General features: G+C 46.3%; 12 protein-coding genes across 12 annotated transcripts; 5 read left to right on the top strand and 7 right to left on the bottom strand.

Annotated features, from left to right (window-relative positions):
* Positions 1 to 269: 269 nt before the first annotated feature.
* KUCA_T00004936001 (uncharacterized protein) lies at positions 270 to 1304 on the top strand (the record flags this gene model as incomplete). The annotated part of the gene is made up of 1 exon (XM_022606070.1): positions 270 to 1304. The coding sequence occupies one exon, from the start codon at positions 270 to 272 to the stop codon at positions 1302 to 1304; it is 1035 nt and encodes a 344-aa protein (XP_022460939.1).
* A 197-nt stretch (positions 1305 to 1501) lies between these two features.
* KUCA_T00004935001 (uncharacterized protein) lies at positions 1502 to 2413 on the bottom strand (the record flags this gene model as incomplete). Its single annotated transcript, XM_022606069.1, has 1 exon — positions 1502 to 2413. The coding sequence occupies one exon, from the start codon at positions 2411 to 2413 to the stop codon at positions 1502 to 1504; it is 912 nt and encodes a 303-aa protein (XP_022460938.1).
* Positions 2414 to 2706: 293 nt separating this feature from the next.
* KUCA_T00004934001 (uncharacterized protein) lies at positions 2707 to 3558 on the top strand (the record flags this gene model as incomplete). The annotated part of the gene is made up of 1 exon (XM_022606068.1): positions 2707 to 3558. One exon carries the CDS (start codon positions 2707 to 2709, stop codon positions 3556 to 3558), a length of 852 nt encoding a protein of 283 aa, XP_022460937.1.
* A 232-nt stretch (positions 3559 to 3790) lies between these two features.
* On the bottom strand, positions 3791 to 8170 carry KUCA_T00004933001 (uncharacterized protein; the record flags this gene model as incomplete). The annotated part of the gene is made up of 1 exon (XM_022606067.1): positions 3791 to 8170. The coding sequence occupies one exon, from the start codon at positions 8168 to 8170 to the stop codon at positions 3791 to 3793; it is 4380 nt and encodes a 1459-aa protein (XP_022460936.1).
* A 256-nt stretch (positions 8171 to 8426) lies between these two features.
* Positions 8427 to 8621, bottom strand: KUCA_T00004932001 (uncharacterized protein; the record flags this gene model as incomplete). Its single annotated transcript, XM_022606066.1, has 1 exon — positions 8427 to 8621. One exon carries the CDS (start codon positions 8619 to 8621, stop codon positions 8427 to 8429), a length of 195 nt encoding a protein of 64 aa, XP_022460935.1.
* Positions 8622 to 9185: 564 nt separating this feature from the next.
* KUCA_T00004931001 (uncharacterized protein) lies at positions 9186 to 10697 on the bottom strand (the record flags this gene model as incomplete). The annotated part of the gene is made up of 1 exon (XM_022606065.1): positions 9186 to 10697. One exon carries the CDS (start codon positions 10695 to 10697, stop codon positions 9186 to 9188), a length of 1512 nt encoding a protein of 503 aa, XP_022460934.1.
* Positions 10698 to 11328: 631 nt separating this feature from the next.
* On the bottom strand, positions 11329 to 12534 carry KUCA_T00004930001 (uncharacterized protein; the record flags this gene model as incomplete). Its single annotated transcript, XM_022606064.1, has 1 exon — positions 11329 to 12534. The coding sequence occupies one exon, from the start codon at positions 12532 to 12534 to the stop codon at positions 11329 to 11331; it is 1206 nt and encodes a 401-aa protein (XP_022460933.1).
* A 1605-nt stretch (positions 12535 to 14139) lies between these two features.
* KUCA_T00004929001 (uncharacterized protein) lies at positions 14140 to 15804 on the bottom strand (the record flags this gene model as incomplete). Its single annotated transcript, XM_022606062.1, has 1 exon — positions 14140 to 15804. One exon carries the CDS (start codon positions 15802 to 15804, stop codon positions 14140 to 14142), a length of 1665 nt encoding a protein of 554 aa, XP_022460932.1.
* A 330-nt stretch (positions 15805 to 16134) lies between these two features.
* On the top strand, positions 16135 to 16536 carry KUCA_T00004928001 (uncharacterized protein; the record flags this gene model as incomplete). Its single annotated transcript, XM_022606061.1, has 1 exon — positions 16135 to 16536. One exon carries the CDS (start codon positions 16135 to 16137, stop codon positions 16534 to 16536), a length of 402 nt encoding a protein of 133 aa, XP_022460931.1.
* A 395-nt stretch (positions 16537 to 16931) lies between these two features.
* Positions 16932 to 18461, bottom strand: KUCA_T00004927001 (uncharacterized protein; the record flags this gene model as incomplete). Its single annotated transcript, XM_022606060.1, has 1 exon — positions 16932 to 18461. One exon carries the CDS (start codon positions 18459 to 18461, stop codon positions 16932 to 16934), a length of 1530 nt encoding a protein of 509 aa, XP_022460930.1.
* Positions 18462 to 19354: 893 nt separating this feature from the next.
* On the top strand, positions 19355 to 20809 carry KUCA_T00004926001 (uncharacterized protein; the record flags this gene model as incomplete). Its single annotated transcript, XM_022606059.1, has 1 exon — positions 19355 to 20809. One exon carries the CDS (start codon positions 19355 to 19357, stop codon positions 20807 to 20809), a length of 1455 nt encoding a protein of 484 aa, XP_022460929.1.
* Positions 20810 to 21182: 373 nt separating this feature from the next.
* KUCA_T00004925001 (uncharacterized protein) lies at positions 21183 to 22799 on the top strand (the record flags this gene model as incomplete). Its single annotated transcript, XM_022606058.1, has 1 exon — positions 21183 to 22799. The coding sequence occupies one exon, from the start codon at positions 21183 to 21185 to the stop codon at positions 22797 to 22799; it is 1617 nt and encodes a 538-aa protein (XP_022460928.1).
* Positions 22800 to 23398: the final 599 nt, after the last annotated feature.

Here is a 23398-nt window from a genome sequence, read left to right as displayed (position 1 = left end):
CACCAACAAGGGCTTGCTAAGAGATCTGAGGTGGCAGCTAAACTAGATTCGGTACACGACCTGACCCTTATTTCTTGATACACTACCTTTAACCATCGCTCAGAACCGGATCCGCCGCCGATCCTTCCGAAATCGGTAATTTAGTCCATGCACACTACGCGTTCCACCTTGAAATCAGAGGTGTCCTCTTTTTTTCTTCCTCCCTTAGCTGGTTGTTTTTCACGTTTTCATCCTTCCTACAACCGTTTTTCTTTGCAAAACTTGTCAGTATGTCTGTCAACGAGAAGAGAGAGGAGAACATTGCGGTTACCCCCGCTCCTGCTGCCGGACTCGCTGCCATTGCTAACAGCGGTCCTATCTCGATCATGTCTTACTGTGGTGCGTCGATCCTCATGACTGTCACCAACAAGTATGTTGTTTCTGGTGCTGACTTCAACATGATTTTCTTGTTGTTGGCTGTCCAGTCTGCAGTGTGTATCGCTCTGATTTCTACGCTCAAACATTTCGGTGTCATCACTTACCGTGAATTCAACAAGAACGAGGCCAAGAAGTGGTCGCCAATTGTTTTCATGCTTGTTGGTATGATCTACACCTCGTCAAAGGCTCTTCAACACCTTTCCATTCCAGTTTACACCATCTTCAAGAACTTGACCATTATTCTGATTGCTTACGGTGAAGTGCTTTGGTTTGGTGGTGAGGTTACCCCTATGGCCCTTGGTTCTTTTATCCTGATGGTGTTTTCCTCGGTGATTGCCTGTTACGGAGACACTAAGCCATCTCCTGATGGAGCTGTTTCCAACTTCTCAATTGGTTACTTCTGGATGTTCACCAACTGCTTTTCCTCGGCCGGCTTCGTTCTCTTCATGAGAAAGCGCATTAAGCTCACCAACTTCAAGGACTTTGACACCATGTACTACAACAACCTGTTGTCTATCCCTATCCTGCTTGGAGCTTCCTTTTTGCTGGAGGGCTGGTCCTCTGCCAACTTGGAGCTCAACTTCCCAGCCGGCTCCAGAACTGCGGTTATCTCCGCAATGGTGTTCTCGGGAATGTCCTCCGTGGGTATCTCTTACACTTCGGCTTGGTGTATCAGAGTCACCTCTTCCACTACCTACTCGATGGTGGGTGCTTTGAACAAGCTGCCAATTGCGCTCTCTGGTCTGGTATTTTTCAATGCGGCGATTAACTTCTTCTCGATCTCGTCGATCTTTGTCGGCTTCATTGCCGGTCTGGTCTATGCCCTCGCCAAGCAGAAGGCTCAAGCCGCCAAGGCCCAATCCCTGCCAACTGCTGGTAAGTCATGAACTCTTTGGAGTCACGAGGCATAGATGCGGCCCGAAGGTTTGGCCAATTGTATTTCTGTCTTCCGTCTCAACGATAGAGGGCGGTATAGCATAACCGGATATTCATCATTGATATAATACGAACCTGATTCTATAATGGTAGTAAAGCGTAGAAAAACAGTGGATGCTTCATCATTATTTACACCTGCTTATATATCCTATCCCCTGTTGATTTTCAGACTAAAGTCAATGATTCCAGTACCCTGGTGAACTGAAGAAGTGCTGTAGATATCGATATCACGGCACAAATACTCATCGAGATTATCAAGAGTAAGACCTCCACTGCACTCAAGTAAGAACCTCGCTTTTCCAGCCCACCGTTCTTTGATGCTGACAGCAGCAATTTTCAAGCCATCTCCAGTGAAATTGTCCAACATGATGATGTCTGCACCAGCTGCTATGGCCTCGTCAGCCTCTTCTTCTGTCTGGACTTCAACCTCTACTTTTCCCGAAAACCCCACAACTTTCTGTGCACTTTCAACAGCTTTGGTAATGGATCCCGTGGACCATACGTGGTTATCTTTCAGCATCACCATGGAACTCAGATCATATCTGTGAGGATCGCATCCACCTACGATCATGCTGTATTTCTCTAGCAATCTGAGTCCAGGTGTGGTCTTGCGGGTTCCTGCAATAATACCAGTGTATCCGACTTCACGGGCACGTTGAACAGTGCGATATGACTGAGTGGCAATTCCGGAGCATCTGCTAATGATGTTGAGCGATAACCTTTCTGCCACGAGAATATCACGCACTGGACCCTTCACAATGGCGACCTTCACCTTACCTCCCTCGACTTTTCTGGGGTCAATGAAAGTGCCTTCTTCAATGAACCATTCCACCTCCAGTCCGCACTGCAAGTACACTTCTTTAGCAAAGGAAACCCCACACAGAACGCCCGGAGCCTTGCACCATAGAGTGGCCGACTGGAGGGTCTCGCCGACCACGTATCCACCGTAGTCAAACGAGGGAACGTCCTCCGTCAGCCAGTTGGTTATATCCGTGCGCCATTTACCGCTCCTCGGAAGAAGGTGCTCAAACTTGGGGTTGGGGTTGGAAAATGAGCTCATTTCTCGGTTGGCTTGAGTCTAGTGAAGTTTTTCCTGGTACAACCAAAATCATGGGGAGATTCAGCCAGTGCAGCCGTGAAATATGTAACCCCGGAGGTCATCGGTTTACGTGCGATTACTAGTTCTCCGGGTTTCTGAAAAATGAGCGTGCACCACCAAATAAGACGCGAAGGGCGGTTCCACTATTATCGCGATCACGCGTTCTCTTCACCACGTCAGTAATGGAATTTGCAAGCAAAGTTCTAGAGTGAAAGCCGGTATCTGGTGTATTTGCTTTGACCACGTATCTTGAAATGAGCAAGTCTCCGGCTTTGGAATCCGAGCCGCGGAGTAACGCGAAACAGAAGCTTCCGGCCATGACCAATTCTAAAAGAACGAGCTTCCTAGTAGGATCTAGAGTGGCCAAAAAGAAGCACAGAAAAGCTATGACTCAATCCCGTTTCAGTGTAGGTAGTGGTGATGGCGAAGTCAGTTGTCCCGAATGCAACATGGTGTATATGAAGTATGTCCCCACAGACCAACAAATGCATGCGGCGTTCCACAAAAAGGCAGTCCAGGGAGTCGAGTGGAAGTCAAAAACCTCCAAGATCGTTGCAGAGTTTGTGTCTATGACTGAGTCGAAGTCCAAGACCAATGTGGTAGCATATGAGAGGCATAAGTTTCAGATCGTCGAAGTTAGTTCTGCAAGCAAGACAGAGATACGGGCCACGGAACAATTGCTCGATTTGGCCAACACCGAGCTCAATGCCCCGGAAGGGTCTACAGGATGGAAAATTCCGGGTCAAGGTCATTCAGATAAGGCGTTTGTGTGTTTGGCTGAAGGGAAAGCCGTTGGGGTAGTGAGTGTCGAGTCTGTCGAGCAAGGCCGTTGGCTGGTCCATGAGACCAAAAGCGTTGTTCCCAACCAGGGTCTCAAAGTGTTAGTGGGGATATCACGAATATACGTGTGTCGTAGTTGGCGACAACTTGGTATTGGACTCAGGCTCTTGCAGTGTCTACAGAAGAACTGCATCTACGGGTGTGAAATACCGAAGATGGAAATTGCATGGAGCCAGCCTAGTGAATTTGGTGGTAGATTAGCTCTACGGTTCAATGCTGTTAAGCACAGGAGTGGGTATACGTTGATTCCAGCGTATGAAGAATAATGCGAAAAATGAGTTGCCATGTCATGTTAAATGGTTAATAGAGTTGGAATTGGTGAGATAATGATATGATGATAATAATGAAAATGTTGATTTCGGTAATTTTTCAAAGTGCATAGCGAAGTGTTGATTTTTCACCTATATACGATGCTAATGACATAATAGCAAAAATCCAAAGTGAATAATCGCCTTCCAAGCTTTTTCCTTTCTTTTCCTCTCCTTATACCTTGCGCTTTTACGCAACCAGCATCATGGGGGGCTGCTCATTACAAATATCCTCGAACAAAGTCCTCTTTGGCATCAGAGCGCTGTCAGAAACATGACTCCTCTTTAACACCTTGAAGGCACCAGTACCCAGAGTCATCGTTTGACCCAGGATAATCCTCTCGGAAACACCTTCAACGCGATCTTCCTTCATGTAGAAAGCTGCGTCAAACAGATGGTCGGTGGTCTTCTCAAACGAGGCCAACTGGAGCACGGAATCTCTCATTTTGGCCAAGCCAAATCTGGTGATACCCAGAACTTCGCCCTTGTAGGTCATAACATCACCCAACAGCTGGATGTGACGAGGGTCAACAGCCATACCGTGACTGGACATGGTATAGTCAATCTCGTTAATGATACTGGCTCTTGCAGCCTCGATACCCAGGACATCAAAAATCTCGAGAACATGATTGGTCTTCGTGCGTGTTCCCACAACTCCGTCAGTAGACATAACATCCTTGAGACCGTAGCCCTCCACCAACAATTCTCTCTTGCCATCATCGCGAATGTTGATAACAGCACGAGAAATCTCTGGAAGACCCTTGACGACCACGTCTGGAAGAACACGCCTGAGATGTTGCATTCTGAAGAAGAGGACTCCAGCTTCACCTTGCTCGGAATTGGCAGCTTTAAGAGCGGCAGCGGTGGAATCTCCAGCTGTTCCATCGCTGACCAGTACCTGGATTCGGTTCTTTCCAACAACAGAGACCTCGTTCCTGGAGATCTTGAGTTTGGGTGCAGCCACAATGGCAGAAGCAATTTGATCAATCGAGAGCTCTAATTGCAACTTGTCGATTGTCCTAGTATCTACCTTGACCTCGATGTAGGCAGAGTTCTCTCTGTATACATCCTGAATGAAATAAACCACGTCAGAAAGAAGAGTCTTTTCGAGTCTTCCCTTGACCACTCTGGCAGCTCTCTCGTCATCGCTGTTCACCAAAACGGCATTAATAATAGGAGTGGAGATCACTTTCGAAGCGTTGATAATTTCTTTGATACGGGGAACACCCAATGTCACGTTCATGGAAGCAACACCTGCAAAATGGAAAGTCTTCAAAGTCATCTGAGTACCTGGTTCACCAATAGAATGGGCACCAATGGCACCAACTGCGGTCCCGGGTTCAACGCGTGCTTTCTGGTACTTGGTGATACAAAAGTCCAAGAACGTCTTGACCATGGCGCTCGAAATTTTGCTAAGTTGTGAAACCGCGATCACTGCAGGATCTGCCGCGGTTTCCTTCTTTTGGGCCTCTCCTCTGATCAGTTCAGCTGGAAGTCCGAGCTTGACTCTGATGTCGGCCAACTTAGTAGCCCTCTTAACCATGTATTCTCTGATAGACTGGTAGAAAGATCTTTCACCGTCATCCTGATCAATGAACTCAATCTTGTCTAGCTCTTCTGGTTCCAGCAGTCTTCCCAGATTGTCATATCTAGGTAGGTTGGCCTCTAATGGGCTCAAAAATGCATTGGTTGCCTCCACCACCTCATAAGGCAACAACGATAGATCGTTCTTGTCGAAAGAAGTGTTATAGGCGTGATCCCAGGTTCTGTTCAAATTTACCGGTCTGGCATCACCTTCCATCTCCAGAGGGTCCAGACCATCACCACCATAGGTAAACTGAACAATTCCATTGCTCGAGTTACGGACAGTGTTGTCGTATTGTGCACTCAAGTCTTCCATGGACTTCATCAAACGACGAGAAGTGTAACCAGTCTCAGCAGTCTTAACCGCAGTATCCACCAAACCTTCACGACCAGAAATGGCGTGGAAGAGGAACTCTGGCGGGTTCAGACCCGAGAAAAACGAATTTCTCACGAAACCCTTCGACTGAGGTGTCTTGGAATTTTTCAAAAAGTGTGGAAGAGACCTATCCTGGAAACCATCAGGAACACGGTGACCAGAGATAATCTGCTGTCCTACAACAGCCACCATCTGCGATACGTTAAGAGTAGAACCCTTGGAACCACACTTGGCCATGATCAATGGAGCATTCGACTTGTCGAGCTCTCTAATACAAACTTCACCAACTTCTTCTCTGACTTTGGATAGCAGACCACCGATTTTGGCTTCCAGAGTCTGTTCTTCGTTACAACCCGGCTGGGTTTCCAGCTTTCCCTCTTTGTAGAGTCTGATGAGTTCGTCACACTTGCGATAAGCCTCTTCCACCATGAACTCCTTCTTATTCTTGAGGTCCACTCCTGGAGTTACATCGTTGATTCCAATGGAAAATCCTCTATTTCCCAGGTATCTGGCACATAGTTTGGCCATTCTGTTCATCGCGGCAGCTGCCTCATCTGGTCCGTAATCTCTCAGAATCGTGTAGAAAACAGAATGCTTCTTACCGTCTCCCAAAAGAGACTTGTCCATCACTCCACTGAGAATCTGAGAACCCCTAATGATAACGAATCCGTCATTCGGCGACATCTCGTTGGGGTAGCCAGGTGCTGGCGCCGTAAAGGTCTTATTTTTGGCATCAAGATTGATCAACACCTTCGATTGGTTGTTGGGTCTAATCAGCAGACTGAAAAGTTGTTTCCCGGTCCACATATATACAGGCTTGTAGATGGCAGGTGGAGGTATGTCAAACTGGATATTTCCGTCAGACATCATAGACAGCAGCTGGGTGAAAGTGGCTCTGTCGTAGAAAGAATCTTTTCCAGAAATTAAAAATGACCCCGTGATGAAATCCTGGGTAGCAGCAATGATAGGTTCACCGGATTTGGGCGTGAGTAGATTATTCTTCACACCCATCAGGTTCATGGCCTCTGCCCTGGCCTCTTCCGTCTGGGGAACGTGCAAGTTCATTTCATCACCGTCGAAATCGGCATTATAAGGCGTGCAAACACACTCGTTGAGTCTGAAGGTTCTCCATGGCCTGATTTTGGCAAAATGCGAAAGAATCGACAATCTGTGTAGAGACGGCTGTCTATTGAAAAGAACCACATCGCCATCTTCTATGTGTCTCTCCACGACGTCACCGATTGCCAGGTTTTTGGCCAGCTTGCGCTTGTCACCGTAACGCAGGTTTCTCCTAACGTCTTCGTTTCTCTTGAGCAGATAGTTAGCACCAGGGTGCACGGTGGGGCCGTTGATGACAAGGGCTTGCAGCTTTGATTTGTTGTATCTGGTGACCTTCTCTGGATAGGTCAACACCTTGGCGACACGATCTGGCACAGCTACTTCATCGATCGCCAGATTTGGATCGGGCGAGATGACTGTTCTGGCTGAGAAGTCCACACGTTTACCGGACAAGTTTCCTCTGAAACGGCCCTGTTTTCCCTTAAGTCTCTGACAAAGACCTCTGATAGGTTTGGCTGATTTCGACATCCCACCTGCTGACGGCAAGGCCGATGGTGAGGCCGCATCAGAGTTTATATACATGGCAACAGCCAATTGGAGGTAATCCCATTGTTCCATGAGATTGTTGACTGAAATGCCCTTTTCGATACCCGCGCGGATCAGACTGGAGGTCCACACAATCTCGGTCAGCTTGACAGTGAGATCGTCTTCGTTGGAAGCGTTAGTGTCATTCATAACAACCGAAGGTCTGATACAGACCGGTGGGGCAGGAAGGTATCTCCAGATGTACATTTCCGGTCTGCCTCCTCTAGAAGGGTCTATTCCCAGAAGCTCGCAATCGTTGGGAGAAATCTTCTTGAACAGAGCAAGAACCTTGAGTGGGTTCAGATCGTCAAAACATCTTTTGATAAACCTATCGATGTCAGGGTTGGTGGCACGCAAAAGTTCAAAATCCTCGTCCCATTGGACCTTTTCATCAGCACCTTTCTTACCAACCCATCTGAAAGTATCATGTATAATCTTCAGCGCAGCAGGTCCGGAACCCGCAGCAGCCTTCTTGACAACACCGTTGATGGCTCCACACGAAAGGCATCGTCTCTGCTTCTTAGCCTGATCCGAGACCCTTTTCAAGATCCGCATTCTCCTGAGATTATCCAAGCCCGGCCTTCTGAGTTCTAGAAGAAATTGACGACAAGTAGTCTCGTCAAGGAGAACGCTAGAACAGGTCTTACAGATTGTTTGCAAAACCTGCATGATGGCCTTGAAGTAACCCACATGGAAAACTGGGAGGGCCAGTTTGACATGACCAAAATGGCCATGGCAAGATGCCAAATTCCCTTGACAAGTCGCACACTGAGCTGCATTCGAAGAAGTACCCATTCGCGTGTCTAGAGCTCCATCCTTCACCGGCTTTCTTCCGTTTTCCAGATCAAAAAGGTTTCTGGTCGAGACCTCGACTTCGGACTGTGCCACGATCTCTGCGGCCGAGAGCACGCCAAACTCGATCCCGCTGATACATTTCGGCGAGATATCGACGACAGTCTCCTTCATCTGTGATTTTGTGCGGATTAAATGCCTGCTCAGCAAGTTCGACTGGGGTACAAAGTGTAAGTTGTGGTAGACGAAAAATTCCTGAGAAGGGGCTCGAAAAATTATAAGACTTCGATGCGTGCACGACTTTTGAGAGGACATGAGGATTGAGCTGGGGTTAAAACATGGATACTTTTAATTGATTCGGCAGTTAGTTTATAACGACCTTATTTTTGTGCCGGATAGTTGTTTAGGTTGGTTATCTGGACTGGAATGCTTAGTTAAAATAGTGTGAACCTTTATACTCTTTGATCATGGCTATATCAAGCAGAGTCATAAACGGAGCTGGTTCCAGACGCAGGTTCGTCAAAGAGAGAGTAGTGCCGAACTCTTCGGGGTCGGTCATGCTATATTTTGCTGGAATAGCCATAATAGTTGCCACATGGATCATGTACGTTGTTAGCATTGGCATTATCTTTGATTTTTGGGAATGGGCTTTTGCAGTTCCAGGAGCCTCATCGCTAGCATGGTTGTTTCAACAGAGTGATGGACAGGCGGTGCGACACTACTACGTTTATATATTCTTTTTGAATTTCGTGATAGTGTGGTTGTGGTGTGTGATTTCGTGGATTAGTATGAAGTTGTTTCGTCATTCTAAAGGTGGTGGTTGAGGTAAGGTAATTGGATTACCTTTGGCATATGTTTAAAGTTTTGAGTTATATGTTAGATATGAGTTGTCATGTATTATGTGATACAGATTATACGATATCTGATATCTGTTGTGAATTCTAAGCTCTTCTATAAATTATCTGATCGTGCTTTGTGAACATGGTATCGTAATGTAACAGTGGTATTGGGCATATATGTATAATGCGTCTATCCTTCAACTTCTAGTGCTCTCAACTTTTTTTTAGCCTAGGCCTTCTTACAAGTCTAGGTATCAATAAGTTTCAAGTATATTCATATCTTGGTCTTGGTCCACACAAGATTCGCTATTTACAATGTTTTGACACATTTTCACGTCCCAGATCGCCTATCATGCACTCACCTTCACCACCTTATAATCCTTTTTTCCAACCCTAATCAATAGAACTTGATCTTCCACAAGATGGCGTCTCTCAAGAACGGCACTAGGGTCTTTTGCTCGCTCCTTTTCAAGACCCACATACACGGCACCAGCATTAATTAGTTTCTTTAGCTCAGACCGACTCTTCTCACCAAAGTACAACTTCTCCAATAGAGCCAGAACTGACAAAGATCCAAACTGCTCGCCTGAAATATGAATCAAAAGATTTTGTCTTTCAAAAGCATCGGCTATCTCATTCACCGAAAAACTCGTGTCCCTGTTTCCGAATAACAAGTCTGATATCACCATGTTACTGAAGCCCTCGCCATCTCCATGTATGAGATCACACACCTCAATTGCCAACAATCTCTGTGCGATTCTTTGGGATCTATCCTGGTCGTGTTTGGCTATAACAGCATCAATTACCTTGAGAGGCAATAGCGAAAATTTGTATAAAAATTTCTGCACATCTGCATCTGCGGTGTTCACCATGAACTGGTAAAGATTGTATCCAGAAGTGAGTTCTTTGTCTATGAAAACAGCATTTCCTGCACTTTTTCCAAACTTTTCACCACTTGCGGTTGTTAACAGTGGCACTGTCATTCCAAAAGCCGGTTTGGGGTTCTTTTCTCCTCTGCTTTTTGAAATCCTGGATATCAAGTCAATTCCAGCAACGATATTTCCGTACTGGTCGTTTCCACCAACCTGGATGCTGACGTTTTCGTTCGCGTGAAGATGATAGAAGTCGTAGGCTTGGAGTATTTGGTAGGTAAACTCGTTGAATCCAATTCCTGCCTCTGATTCTAGACGACTGCGAATTGAGTCTCGTGAAAGCATCTGGTTCACTCGGATCATTCCACCATACTCGGCCAGGAACTGGATCAAAGAAACATCCTTCCACCAATTGTGATTGTTGCGGAAACTCTGTATTCCACTCTGATCAGACTTGAAACAAATATTCCGCGAATATGAATAATCTAGTCCATTTTCAAAGAACCGCCTCAACTGTAGCTGAATCCTATCTACGTTGCTGAGCCGTGTGTCTGTGGCCATCGCCGTTCTCTCAGTAGCCCTTCCTGAGGGGTCACCAACAGCCCCAGTGGCTCCACCAACAAGCGCAGTGATGTTGTGTCCACGCAGATTGAAATGGAGTAATATCATCAGCGGTAACAGGTTACCTAGGTGAAGTGATCTAGCTGTAGGGTCTGCCCCACAGTAAAGCCCTAGCTTCTTCTTTTCGACCAATTCCCCAAGGACTTCCCCCGTGACCTGTGATACCAGTCCACGACGCTCTAGATGTGACAAAATACCTTCTTGTACATCTGAGTAGTAGTCTGCTTCCGAGTGAACTATCCCGTTTAGTCCTAGAAACTTTTGTACAGTTCCAGACAGGGCACCTGTTTGGGAGCCCGTCGTCTGCCACCGCACTGCCAGCTTAAACTTGTGGGAGCATATGTTCCTCCTCGACACTCCTATCATCATTTGAGGACGTCTGCGGGCTTCGGCTAACTATTGTCTCCATGCCTTCTTCGAGGCGAAAGCGTCTAGTCGTTGGTAGCGAGTGTGTCCAGTATAGTGTGTCAGGCACGACTTCTAGATTTTTGCAGCAAAAGCAAAGGCTCAACCTGCAAGTGAGAAGAACGGCCTAATTGCCCATTTCGAGGTCAGATTAACGAGCATGGCTGTGGAGACTTTTCACTGACTAAAAATAAAAGTTCTCAGGACATGTGTATGCATTTTTTAAAAAAGAAGGGTTTACCCTCGCTAGAAACCTGTTGCTCTTAGACTCACTATGGCGCATTGACCTGCAGCTGGGCCTGCACCTGAACCTGCAGGTTACTACTACTACAAGGATAGATTAGAGCCCATTTTGAAAAGTATGCAGTTGGTTTCCAATGTTTGAGTTCAACATTATCATTGAATAGGAAGATAATAGACTAAACACGCCCAATTTGTTGATAATATAATAATTTGTAAGGCGCACAAGCAGACAAAGTGAGATTCTGCTAGACTCATATGCGTCACCATCAACTTATATTTTGGAAACGTCAAGGAAGTAGAGCTAGAATACTCAAACTTTTTCAGTTGCTGTTGGAACTTATTTGAGGGAAATTCAATGATTCGTGTCGCTTTCCGAAGTGAACTCGGTTTCGTGGTTGGCAACTTCGGTGAGTGAAGGTGGCACCATCTCTGCCTTCTTCCCAGACTCAACATCGCTGTTGGCATCCTCAGCAGGAGGCGTGATTGGCAGATTCTTGACAAAGAATGTCACAATAATAGCTAACCCTGCTAAAGCTATGCTAAGATAATATACATCACGGTACCTTTTCAGAAGTTTATGTCTTTCCTCGACAGTATCGACGAGCTCGACAGAACCAACAATTGACGACAGAGCAGCTGAACCTGCGGCGACAAACATTTGAGCAGTGGTCAAAGCCGTCCCTGACAACAGACCTTGCAAGTTCAAAGGACATGACACAACTAGAGTGTTCAAGGTGTTGATGAAAGTCAATGAAGTACCGACGCCCAGAATGATCAAACCCACAAAGCCAAATCTCCAGTACGAGTGTGTATCAGCACCTTGTCTGCTCAAAAGTACACCTGAAACTACATTAAAAATATTACCCACAAAAATGGCATACTTTGGAGGAACTTTGCCAAACGTGGCACCGAGAGCAAAGGTGGAGACAAACACCGAGACTGGTCCCGGGAGAGCTTGTAGGGCAGAGATAATGGCAGAATGATGTGACACATACTGGTATATGTCAACGTTGACGAGGACTTGAATGAACATGGAACCGAAGTTCATTCCCAAGACAAGGATGAGTGGTATGAAATTTGGGACCATCCAAAGCTCTTTTGGAATAAGCAATTCAGAGGATCTCGACCAGTTGAATTGATTATAGAAACGTTTCTCCCAAAGCAGGAACGCTATGAGCATGAGAACTCCAACTATGATTGGCACGTATGCCTTGGGAGAATCCCAATGCTCACCACCTTCAGTCAGACCAGTCACCAGCAACAATGCACCGCCAAGCATTAAGAAAACTCCGCAATGGTCGAGTTTAGAAATCTTCGCAGGGGAAGCCATCGTTTTTTTCACAAGTAGAAATGAAAGAGACGATGCCAGAAAAGCAAGGCCTGCGAAAAGGTAGAACATTCCTCTGTAACCAACTGAGGTGCTGTAGAAAGCACCTCCGAACAGAAAACCAATACCGGATCCTATGCTACTGGATGCAGTAATTCCAGCAACTGCCATGTTCAAAGTCCTCCCGGTAAAACTGTTAGCGACAATGGCATAAGCGGATGGAATCGTCATTGCTGCAACAATTCCTTGCAAAGCACGAAACACTATAAGAACGTATAGGTTCTGGGCAACAGCAGCGACAAGAAGGAAAATCGCGAACAAAAACAAGCCTAAGGTATAAGTGATATGGTGACCAACTATATCCCCGATCCTTCCCGTAATCATGATAAAGCTTGAAAAACACAGAGCATAAGCACTGACAGTCCAACTGGCAACTGGGAAGGACGTATCGTATTTAGTCTGGATTTGAGAAAGAGTGGTTACGATAGCGGTTATATTCGCAGAATCCAATAACTGAGAAGTTGCCACCACGAAAAATATCAAAAAAGGCGCTTGAAAATTTTCTGAAGTCTTGTCTCTAAAGGCTCCAATGCGGCTGAGAAGATGGTTGATTTTGTTCATAATGGAACTGCTTATTTCAAATGTCACTTCTCAAAATGACGAATGCTTTGTACGAATATTATAACTTCTGTGGCAGTAAGAGCCTCTATATGGATGCTGTGGTTCTTATAGTTTCCACGCACGGTCTATGCGACTCAGCTGCTCAGTACAGTGAAATAAAAGGCCTTACTAATGCTCAGCCGTTGCATCAACTGTGAAACCCTACCCGACCCTCATTTCCGATGTGGCAGTTTTCAGGTTTGGGATCCCCAAATCTGAAAATATAAACGTTACATAGGTGATTGATGATGTATCAATTTAGCAAATGTTCTGGCTGTTTGTATGGGTAGGTGACTTTGCAAACTCTGTGGTGTACGTGGGATATCTCAACTGGTTAACGTTGACAAAATTCAGCCGCACGCTGAATGTTTTTAATCTGCCCGAAGCCTTGCTTTCAGGATCCTGCAGAGTCCAATTTGGGTGGTGGAGCATTACGAAACCTGCATGAGCAGATATGATTACGAATTTTCTATAGTTCAGTGGTGGGCAATTGGCAGGTCGGCATCATGTGATGAGAAGCATAAATAATTTATTTCGCTCAAAAGTGTTTTGCTCTTGATTATCGAACACTCACTGAGTGTGCAGATCCATTTACTAATGGGCGTTTGGGTGACCGGGGCTCGGTGCTCGGAACTCGGGATTCAAAATTATTCTATGCGGCTCATCCCATGCTCTTAAGATCACGTGATCTGACTTCTGCGTTTGGGGCCATGCAGGCCGGCAGTACCTTTAAAAGGTCCCAATTCTATTGGTAGTCACAGGTCCTCTCGCGTTTAAATCTGACTAATATTGCATTGGCCCTCTGCGAATTGTGAGTTTATAATAGCTATCACAAAATTAGCGTTGCCCTTGTTAATTCGGCTTTCCTTCCTGGAACCGAGTGTATGCACTAAAGGGTTTCCTTTAAGGTATTCAGCTTTCTTGGAAATTTGAGAATTCTGAGATGGGACTTTGAAATAAGAGTCTAAAATGAAATATTGAGTGTAAAATAAACAGTTACGGTATATCCATAAAACAACTTTAAATACCTATATGTAAGATAATCTCAGGACAACAGCCCCAAGTGCTTTCTTAAAAGCTTCTATAGTGGTATAGATTTCCGGAAGTGTCAATGCATGATAAATCCATTATCATGAGTCCTAGACCTCGGATAAGTATGCTCTTTTCTGTGGAATCTTATGTCTTCAACTCATCAATACTCTCAAGCCTCTTCTCATACAGATTGACGTTCTCCTCTGCTTCCATCTTCATTCCCTTCAAGCAATCCTTGATGATCTTCACCTGCTTTCCAACATCACCCATCTTGTCCAAAACAACTCCGTTGCCGTCCATGAACCCGTAAATGGAATACTTCAAGCCTGTGGCATTGCAAAAGTCAATTACCAATGGCTGGACCCGACGGAAGTTGTGTCTTGGCAACCTTGGAAACAGATGGTGGATCGCCTGGAATTGTAGACCACCATGAAAATAGTCAAACCATTCAGGACAATCCACATCCATAGTGGTTCGGAGTTGACGAGCAGCAAATGACTCAGATGGTCCCAGGTCCGAAGTTGACATACCAAAGTGTGATAGGGTGATCTGAACGTGAACCACCATGGTTGTTACATGCGAGATCATCAGGAAAATAAGTCTATCGCTCCAGTTGGTCAATCGTTTGGTGATGACGAGATAGAAAAACCAGTAGAAAAAGAAACACAGTCCGGTCAATTCCAAGTATCTGAGGTACGCAGCTTTACCCTTCTTGGGGCCCTGGCCCAATATAAGATGAATCCAAGACAACCGATACAGATTGAAACGTCCAAAGGACAGAATCAAGTAGTACGTGTAGCGTTGAAACCTCACAAATGTCTTGGCAAAGGCGTCGAACCACAGAGTGTTCTCATAATAAGTCGAATACACCGATCCCAGCAATCGCGAACTCACCGCAAAAAAGGGAAGGTGCTGGATATCCGGATCGTGAACAGGATCGTTTGTGATCAGATGATGAACATTGTGGTTACGTTTCCACCAACCAATAGACAATCCTCCTATGAAATCACTGATCAAAGCACCAATGATGTTATCCACATGATAGTTATGCGTGATAGCTATATGGCCGGCATCGTGGACTATGAACGGTAACTGTTGCCAGGCACACCCAAGACAAAATGCAGACAGCCATAGATGGTTGGTTTTCAAGAAAACGAGGAAATAGAGAAGTAGAGATCCGCACCGACAAAACTCCTTGAAGTACTCGATGTATCGACACTGGTAGTAGCCTCCCTCAACCACTTTCTTGTGCAATTCCCGATAATGTTGTGATATCCGAGTTTGAGTGGCATAGTCCAATGGTGGCACACTTTCGAGGTCTAGTCTGACCATGCGGTTATCGTAGTTCTCTATGACAGCCTTTGGATCACGAATGGCACTGTCTATCACCGGGAAAAGCTCAGCTTCGTTTTTTTTAGAAGGAATCGTGCCTGCCGGAATTCTTGGCTTGACATGATCTGGCATTTTACCACTGAGCTCTTTGGGAGCACTAGAAGCTTTCTTGGTGTCTTTCTCCTTGTTTTCCAGCGAACGGAAAACTCCGCCTTGGATCGGTGGTATCATGTTTTCCCACAAGTAGTCAATGGACCCAATTCTCCACCTCCTAAAAGTGGCAATAGTCTCCGGAGAATGGTAGGCATTCATTTCGTCGGTTGCATCCTTTCCAATCATGTGGTGGACCGCTTTATCACCACCCGGGTGACGGTCTATCCAGCTCTTGAGATCTAACACTTGCGAGTCGTAGATCACCACTATCCTGCCCACCGAGATGAGATGTTCAATCTCTTCTCGGGATAATATTTTGGACATCTCTGGGAGGGTATGCGAATCTTTAAAATCCGAAGAATATCAAAAAAAATAGAAAAGACCAGCAGAGTAACACCACTCTGTGACGATCCAATGTTAGGTCTCGGTAAGGTAAGACTCCATGAAGTGGCCGGACCAATTTTCGTTTGGCGATGATGAGGCTTGATGCCTGTGGCTAGAGTAAGAGGCTGAGGAATCTATTGCCTGAGTTAATCGATGTTAACCACTGGGGTATTTATCCGATACGCTAGCGAAGTCTTTTGAAAAGTCTGCATCAAAAATATTATAGCAGCCACAAAGGCATCATCACGCTCTACTCGTACATACGCCACAATGTCAAACATCAAATACCGAAAGAAAACGCCAAAGCTATTCACCAACGATCTCAAGTCACTGTTGTATGCGTACGGTGATGTTACCACGCCGAATCTGGACACTGCTTTTGCACTAGAGGACATTTTGGTCGAGTATCTGGTAGATGTGTGCCATGAGGCCCAGATTGCAGCGAAATTGCAGCGGCGGAACAAGGTGAAGGTTGAAGACTTCAAGTTTGCGATACGCAAGGACCCGGCTAAGCTAGGCAGAGTCAACGAGTTGTTGGTGATGCAACGGGATATCAACGAGGCGAGAAAGGCTTTTGATGATAGCGAAGGCAAAAAAATCAAGAAGGACGAAAAGGAGCCGAAAGAGAAGAAAGAGAAGAAAAAGAAGAAGGACGAGCGAAGAGACGATTAAGATTACAAACAGCCATATGGCAAATTGCAGCTACTGATTGTTTGTTAATGCCTATTGGTTCTTATGAGGTCTACTAGGATTCGTTTAGGCTCCACCCAACGACGATTTGATTATTGAGGAAGAAGAGAAAACAGGTGAGATGGAACTTTTGGTTGGTTCTGATCAGCTCTTGATTCTTCTAGTGTACACTACTATGGCAAGACCGAAGTCGAAGCTTGCTCATGATTTTGATTTGTTTAACTAATTTTGATGTTGATGCTAACTAGGTATTTGAGTTTGCTTTTAATTTTGGTTTCATATTGACATCTCAAGAACACTCGAGAGACTCTTCTATATCGTTCTCCATTGTATACCAGGTCCTCTCAGCGGAGTCATTCACAGATCACCTCTTCTATTTACAGGTCAATGTGGTAAAGCCGCGACTCGTCGAAGTCCTCGCGAACAACTCCGATAAGCTTATTCCAATAGTAGATGGTCCGTATCAACAACCAATTGTAGCCCATGCGTGGGATCTGCATGTACGCCTTCATCACGAACAAAAGCGCGTCGTAGACGTTTTTAAGCTCTTGCTTGAAAATGTTTTGTGTCTTTGGGGTGGCTTGAAGATCTATATTCTCCCTCACGATCTCCGTGCTGTAAAGGTCCTGGAACCTGCCGACTGCAGAAATGCTCTTGGATAGTCTGTCAAAGGTGTTGATTAAAGCAATGAGTTCAGTCTTTTGGAGAGTAAAACTCGAATTATCAGCACCATCAAGCTCGAAAAGAATCTTCATTGCAGTTCCATAACCGGTGGTTTGCACTTTTCCCCACAGACGGCACCTGTCGCAATGGACACAGTCCATGATGCGCGACACGTTTCTGAACCGTTCTTTAAACTCGTCTTTGAGTGAAATTGTGTCGTCCTGGAATAGTTGCCTTTCGTCAAACAATCTTGCGTACGAATCTGATCCAAACTGATCATGGAAAGGAGCAACCAGACTGCGAATATCATCCTTCAAAGCACTCTCCTTTTGTGCAAGCTCAGGATCCTGGCAAAGGGTAAAGTCATCCAGTACATGGAACTGGTCCAACTTCAACAGAGCCTTTGCAATCAAAATGTAGTTGAAATACATGTTCTGGAGTCTATCTGGGAAATCGCCCACTTTGACCATGAATTGCTTCAGATTGGGACCGTATTCCTTCGTATCCAAATCCAGAAACTCATTGGTAAGGTGTGTGCTAATGGAACTGTGCATTCCACTAATCACCTTGTAGAAGAATTGCTTCTCGACACATTGGGAATGGCCAAACTGGAAGCAATTCTCGTTGTAAATGGCTTTCCAGATCTGGAGCGATTGCTCTCCTCCGTAACCAGTGAACCTTTCAGGGTTATCAACAAGGTTGACGTAAACACAATCATCCTCATCTATCTCACAATAATTGTCGTTAGTGGAAATGGCATCTATACACGTTTCATCGTCCAAATCCACGTTGGGGATATGATCGCGTTCATGGGCAGTGGACTCTAATTTTCCAAGCGCTTCCGGCTGCCAAATCAACGGCAAATCCTCCCAGTCATCAATAGTGTCAACGGCACATGACCGGTGCATGCAAAAGCCTTCACCGTCCCAAAATGGACACTCTTTGAACAAGTTGAGACGATAAATCTTGAAGAAGTTCTCGTGTGTCAGGCTCTCCAGCACCGGACGAAGGGCCTTGTTGATGGAGTCGATCTGGCCAATGGTAACCCCGGTGGTATCATTAATTGGCTCACGTAGAAACTCAGAGTAGTTAGTGAAAGGAGAGCCCTGGAACTCGTGATATGTCTCGTACAACAGCTGTGGTGGTGGCGAAGGATGTTGCAGTCTTAGATGGTTGGACTCTGGCAGCTCCAATCCGAACACCGTCGCGAGAAGACCTAAACAGGCCAACGCGTGGATTCTCATTTTGGGGTGGTATATTTGAGTTTTGGTAGCAAAAGCTTGAGAAAACCCGAATTAGAGGGGAGAATATACACGTCGTTGGAAAGAAGATTCCAGTAAGTGAAGGTGAAAAAGATAAGACGTGGCAACAATTTGTCATGCCACTCCCACGAGCCGCACGAGAAAGCTCAAACGAACGGAACACGCCGAACAATCAGAAAAGAACACGTTGCTTTTAAGGCATGCGATTAGGGCGAACGTTGGACATTTTTAAGTTTTGGTTTACATTTATGAGGCTGGTGACTGGGAGTTCTTGGTGATAGAATGAGATCCGGACAAGGACGCGATTCGTGGGAAGCGATGAGTACGGTGTAGGCAGCATCTGGTTCAAGCGTGCTATAATGTAACTTTAACCGATACGAGTCGTCTAGACTGGTGGTTACAAAGCCTACAATGCTCAGAAGAAAAAAGCAACTCTCCAACTCTCCCGCAGCACTTGTTGCGTTTGCGTTTGCTCTCCATGTCCGGCAAACGAAATTTCACCGACAGGCGTGCAAGTTCCAATTTTCGATTTGGCAAACGTCTTGCTCGTCAGTGTCGTCACGTGCCCCCATGAACTGTCCCGCACACGCAACTTTGCCCCCTTTTGGGGATACCGGCCGGGAGGGGCAGGTCTCAAACTAGGCAAATGGACTAAAGCTTCTTCCGCAGTCGCAACAAAGAAGATCAGTTATTCGTGTATCAAACTGAAGGTGCACGATTGGAGTACGGTCTTTCTTGATTGTGCTTTGTGGGAATCTTTAACCTTTATTTCGTTTCCGCTCCGCCCGGAATCGGTTCTGGCACCAGAAACACCACATATCTTCGAAAGACCCCAGAACGACCAGCTTTCGGTCAGCTCCCAGTAATTTTTCAGCATGGGAAACGTTCCCGCGAAGGAGGACAGGACCCGCAATAGGTCGCAGTCGTCGGAGGGCGAATTTAGAGGTGGCGCTGGATCAGTGCTGTCTCGAGATTACTATCCTGGGGCAATGCGCAAGAAGAAGAAAGACAAGGACAAGGAAAAGCAGCGAATCAAAGAGCAGCACACACTGGATTTGGTTGTACGCTATGATGAGAGTGTTGACGGTGGCTATTTAGCACCGTACGGGACTTATAAACAGATGCTAGACTACAAAACGGATATAGTTCGTGACCTAGTGATCAAACGGAAGCTATCGCCGTTTTATACACCATTGCAAGATTTTGACGAGGACTGGTCAGATGAGCAGCTTCTCGATTTCATTGCAAGTACGCCGCTGCATGCGGCACCCATTGAACTAGACCAGGAGGAGGACGTGGACGACCACAAGTTGCACCGTTCTTTGCAAACGATCAAGAGACGTGAAAACAAACAGTTCAAGGAGTTGCTGCGACTCAAAGGAATTCAATGGCAACAAGAGCAGCAAAAACGGTTTGACAGGGACCGAAAATTGTCGACACAGGGTATCAAGCAGTTCGAAAATCTTCCCTCCAAGGGCTTATTGCTTACTCTATACCGGGATTCCGCGGAATGTCCCATTTGTTTCTTGTATTACCCGCAAAACCTGAATCTCAGCCGGTGCTGTGTCCAACCGATTTGCACTGAATGTTTTGTACAGATGCGAAGGCAGGACCCCCATCCTCCCCACGACGAACAAGGAGTCCCAGTTCCCGAGGACCAAATCTCCAACCCTGAAGACTTGATCAGTGAGCCAGTCAAGTGTCCCTTTTGTGCAATGCCAGACTTTGGAGTCACATATACACCTCTGGGATTGCGCACGGGGATTGGTGGAATTCCACCTGCTCAGTATAGGGCTAACGATACCATCGAGGAGGAAATGGGTGCTTTGAGCATTGCGGGTTCTCACAAGCGTACCAGTTCCATGTCAGTTGCCATTGCAAGGAGCCACTCGGCGATTGGAACGCCACCCAGACAAACATACTTGGACAAACCCACAGAGAAGTCAGCCGAGTCACTTTTGTCAGCGGAACCGGTTGCTGCGACACGCAAAAGACGTGGGTCTTTGCCTTCTAACGCACCAGGTGTGATCACAATTGATGCTATTCGGCCCGACTGGGAGACGAAACTTATTGGTGCCCGTGCGAAGCTGGCTAGGCGGTCTGCGGCAGCTAGTGCAATTCACGCCACATCCCTCATCATTGATAATGAGACGACTGCGGATCCACATGCACTCCAGCAGCCCCGCTACGGATCGCGTCGCGGGTTTGTCTCACGGTTCCAGTCGAGATCCGACTCGCAAGATTTGGAAGAGCGCATGGTGGAGGAGGCGCTTCGGTTGTCGCTACTGGAGGAGGAGGAGAGACGGCTCAAGGAGAAGAATAAGAGCTAAATGAAGAAGAATTCACATATCTACATTGACATCTATCTATATAACACATATTTTTCACGAAGAACATAAGTAGTGTAAGGGTCTAATGGAGTGAGTAGACACAAACCTTAGAAACTCAGGATTCTGCTTAGAATTGTTATTTTTGACTCAGTTGCTTCACCATATCGATTTTTCTGACAGCAGAAACGCCAATGATACCGTTTTATTCGCAATTTTGGTACATTGTTGGTCTCGCACTGTATTTAAGTAACCGATTGTATTTTAGTGTACCAAGCAGTATCTAGCCGCAGACTACATCTGCAAAATTCCGCGACATGTTCTACGCGCCTTTCTCCGCTTTTTGCTCACTTTCTTCACCAGACAAGATCTCAAAATGCCACAGTGCCCGATTTGCTCACGAGAAGGAGATATCGAATTTATAGAGCAGCATGTGGACACATGTACCGGACCAGAGACCTCGAGATCATCATCCCAGGTCCAGATATCGAGTCTCCTGACGGGGAGGCGACCAAGCAGTGCGAATACCGCCAGTAGATCGAACACTTCGGCTGGAACCGGGGAAATCATTGATTTGGACTCAGATGATTCTGGCAAGGATACAAAGAGACGAAAAGTGGTGCCTTCACAAAAAGAAGACAAGCCTGTGCTTGGCCCTACCGACGAGACAGTGGACGTGGGATTGTTGAGACAACAAGCCAAGATCCCGCTCGCTGAGCGACTGAGACCAAAGAGCTTGGCTGAGTATGTTGGCCAATCACACTTAGTTGGCCCTGGTGGAATTCTACGTGGTTTCATAGAGCATGACCGAATTCCGTCGATGATCCTGTGGGGTCCGCCTGGTGTGGGCAAGACCTCCATTGCCCGAATTATCTCTCAAGTGACCAAATCGCGTTTTGTCGAACTCAGTGCCACATCGAGTGGAATGGCAGAGTGTAGAAAGTGTTTTGAAGATGCTAAGAACGAATTGCGGTTGACGAAGCGTCGCACCATTTTGTTCTGCGACGAGATTCACAGATTCAATAAGAGCCAACAGGATGTGTTTCTGCCTTATGTTGAGCGTGGAGATATTGTGTTGGTCGGTGCTACAACGGAAAACCCATCTTTCCAGCTCAACAGCGCATTGTTATCTCGGTGCCGAGTTTTCACTCTTAACAAGCTGAAGCCCGAGGAGTTAAACAGAGTGATTCTCAAGGCTCTGTTGATGATCAACCGAGTTCGGAAGTATGTGAACGCACAGCCCATGTTGCGCTTGACACGCGAATCTGTGGAATACCTTAGCGATATTGCGGATGGGGATTCTAGAAGTGCTCTTAACCTGCTGGATTTGACGGATTCTCATTATGCCAATGGGGATGATCCAAGCGCAGGCGACTTGAAGAGCATTGAGGTCGATGTCGAGACTTTGAGGTCTATTCTAAAGCGAACCCACATGGTATATGATCGGGTTGGTGATGCTCATTACGATACCATATCTGCGTTTCACAAGTCTATCCGTGGATCCGATCCTGATGCCGCCATGTTCTATCTTGGGCGAATGCTCAAGGGCGGAGAAAGCCCACTCTACATTGCTCGAAGAATGATCCGTATTGCCAGTGAAGACGTGGGTGTGTTGGATGACTCGTGCTTGCCGTTCGCAATAGCGACTTATCAGGCAGTTCAGTTTGTGGGATTGCCTGAAGCAGATATGGCGCTTGTACATTGTGCTGTGAAACTGGCTCGTGCCAAAAAAAGTGTCCAGATTTACCGTGCTTGGGGAAAACTCAACCAAATGCTCGATAATGAACCGGCAGTTGCCTCGTCCCCAATTCCGCTTCATCTTAGAAATGCCCCCACAAAACTTATGAAGGATTTGGATTATGGAAAAAGCTACAAGTATAACCCAGACTTTCTGGATGGAAAGGTCAAGCAGGAGTATCTTCCGGAGGCTTTGCGCGGGTACGAATTCATCGAGGAGGCCCACCTTGGCTGGCGCCCAGATACTGATCTGTGAGAAGGCGTTCAATCGGACCCCCCAAAAATGCCAGTCCAAAACTTGGTGCTGAGCCTGGTCCAAGCAGGCGTCTATTTGCGCCGCAAAATAACGAAGGAGCGCGTTTGTTTGGGCGCGTAAACAACGCGCTCGGCGTCTCTGATTGTAGCGAGACTTGGCATGGACACGCCTTAGGTGAGCGCGAGAGTGGAGGAGCAAGTAATTAAAGCTATGTGTATGTGTATATATTTGTAAGTGTGAGAAGATGTTATTTGCCAAAGTGAAGCTGTAGTTTTAAATATATATGGCCTTTCAGCGGTTTCTGGTTCAACAGACCAGGCAATCGCCAACAGTAATCCAAGAAATGCTGAGCCGCTCCTTCCAACGTGCAGCTAGACGCGATGTGGGCTAACCGCCAGGAAGGAGTCATATGCATGCTCCACACGTACTCGGAGACATTTCTTGACGTCAGGAATGTGCGTTCGGAAGCCATCGGGCAGGCCGTTTGCATTTTTGGCGCTCGGATACGAGTATCAAAGTAAAATTAGAACAATTGTCCTGCCCCTTCCCTCATCACCGTGCATATGAGCGGGATCTGAGGAGGACCTTTATAAAGCTGG

Source organism: Kuraishia capsulata, genomic scaffold (assembly GCF_000576695.1).
Source record: "Kuraishia capsulata CBS 1993 genomic scaffold, Kuraishia_capsulata_scaffold_6, whole genome shotgun sequence".
Classification (NCBI taxonomy): Eukaryota; Fungi; Ascomycota; class Pichiomycetes; order Pichiales; family Pichiaceae; genus Kuraishia; species Kuraishia capsulata.
Note: the sequence above shows the minus strand (reverse complement) of the source record. Positions and strands in the feature narration are given on the sequence as shown.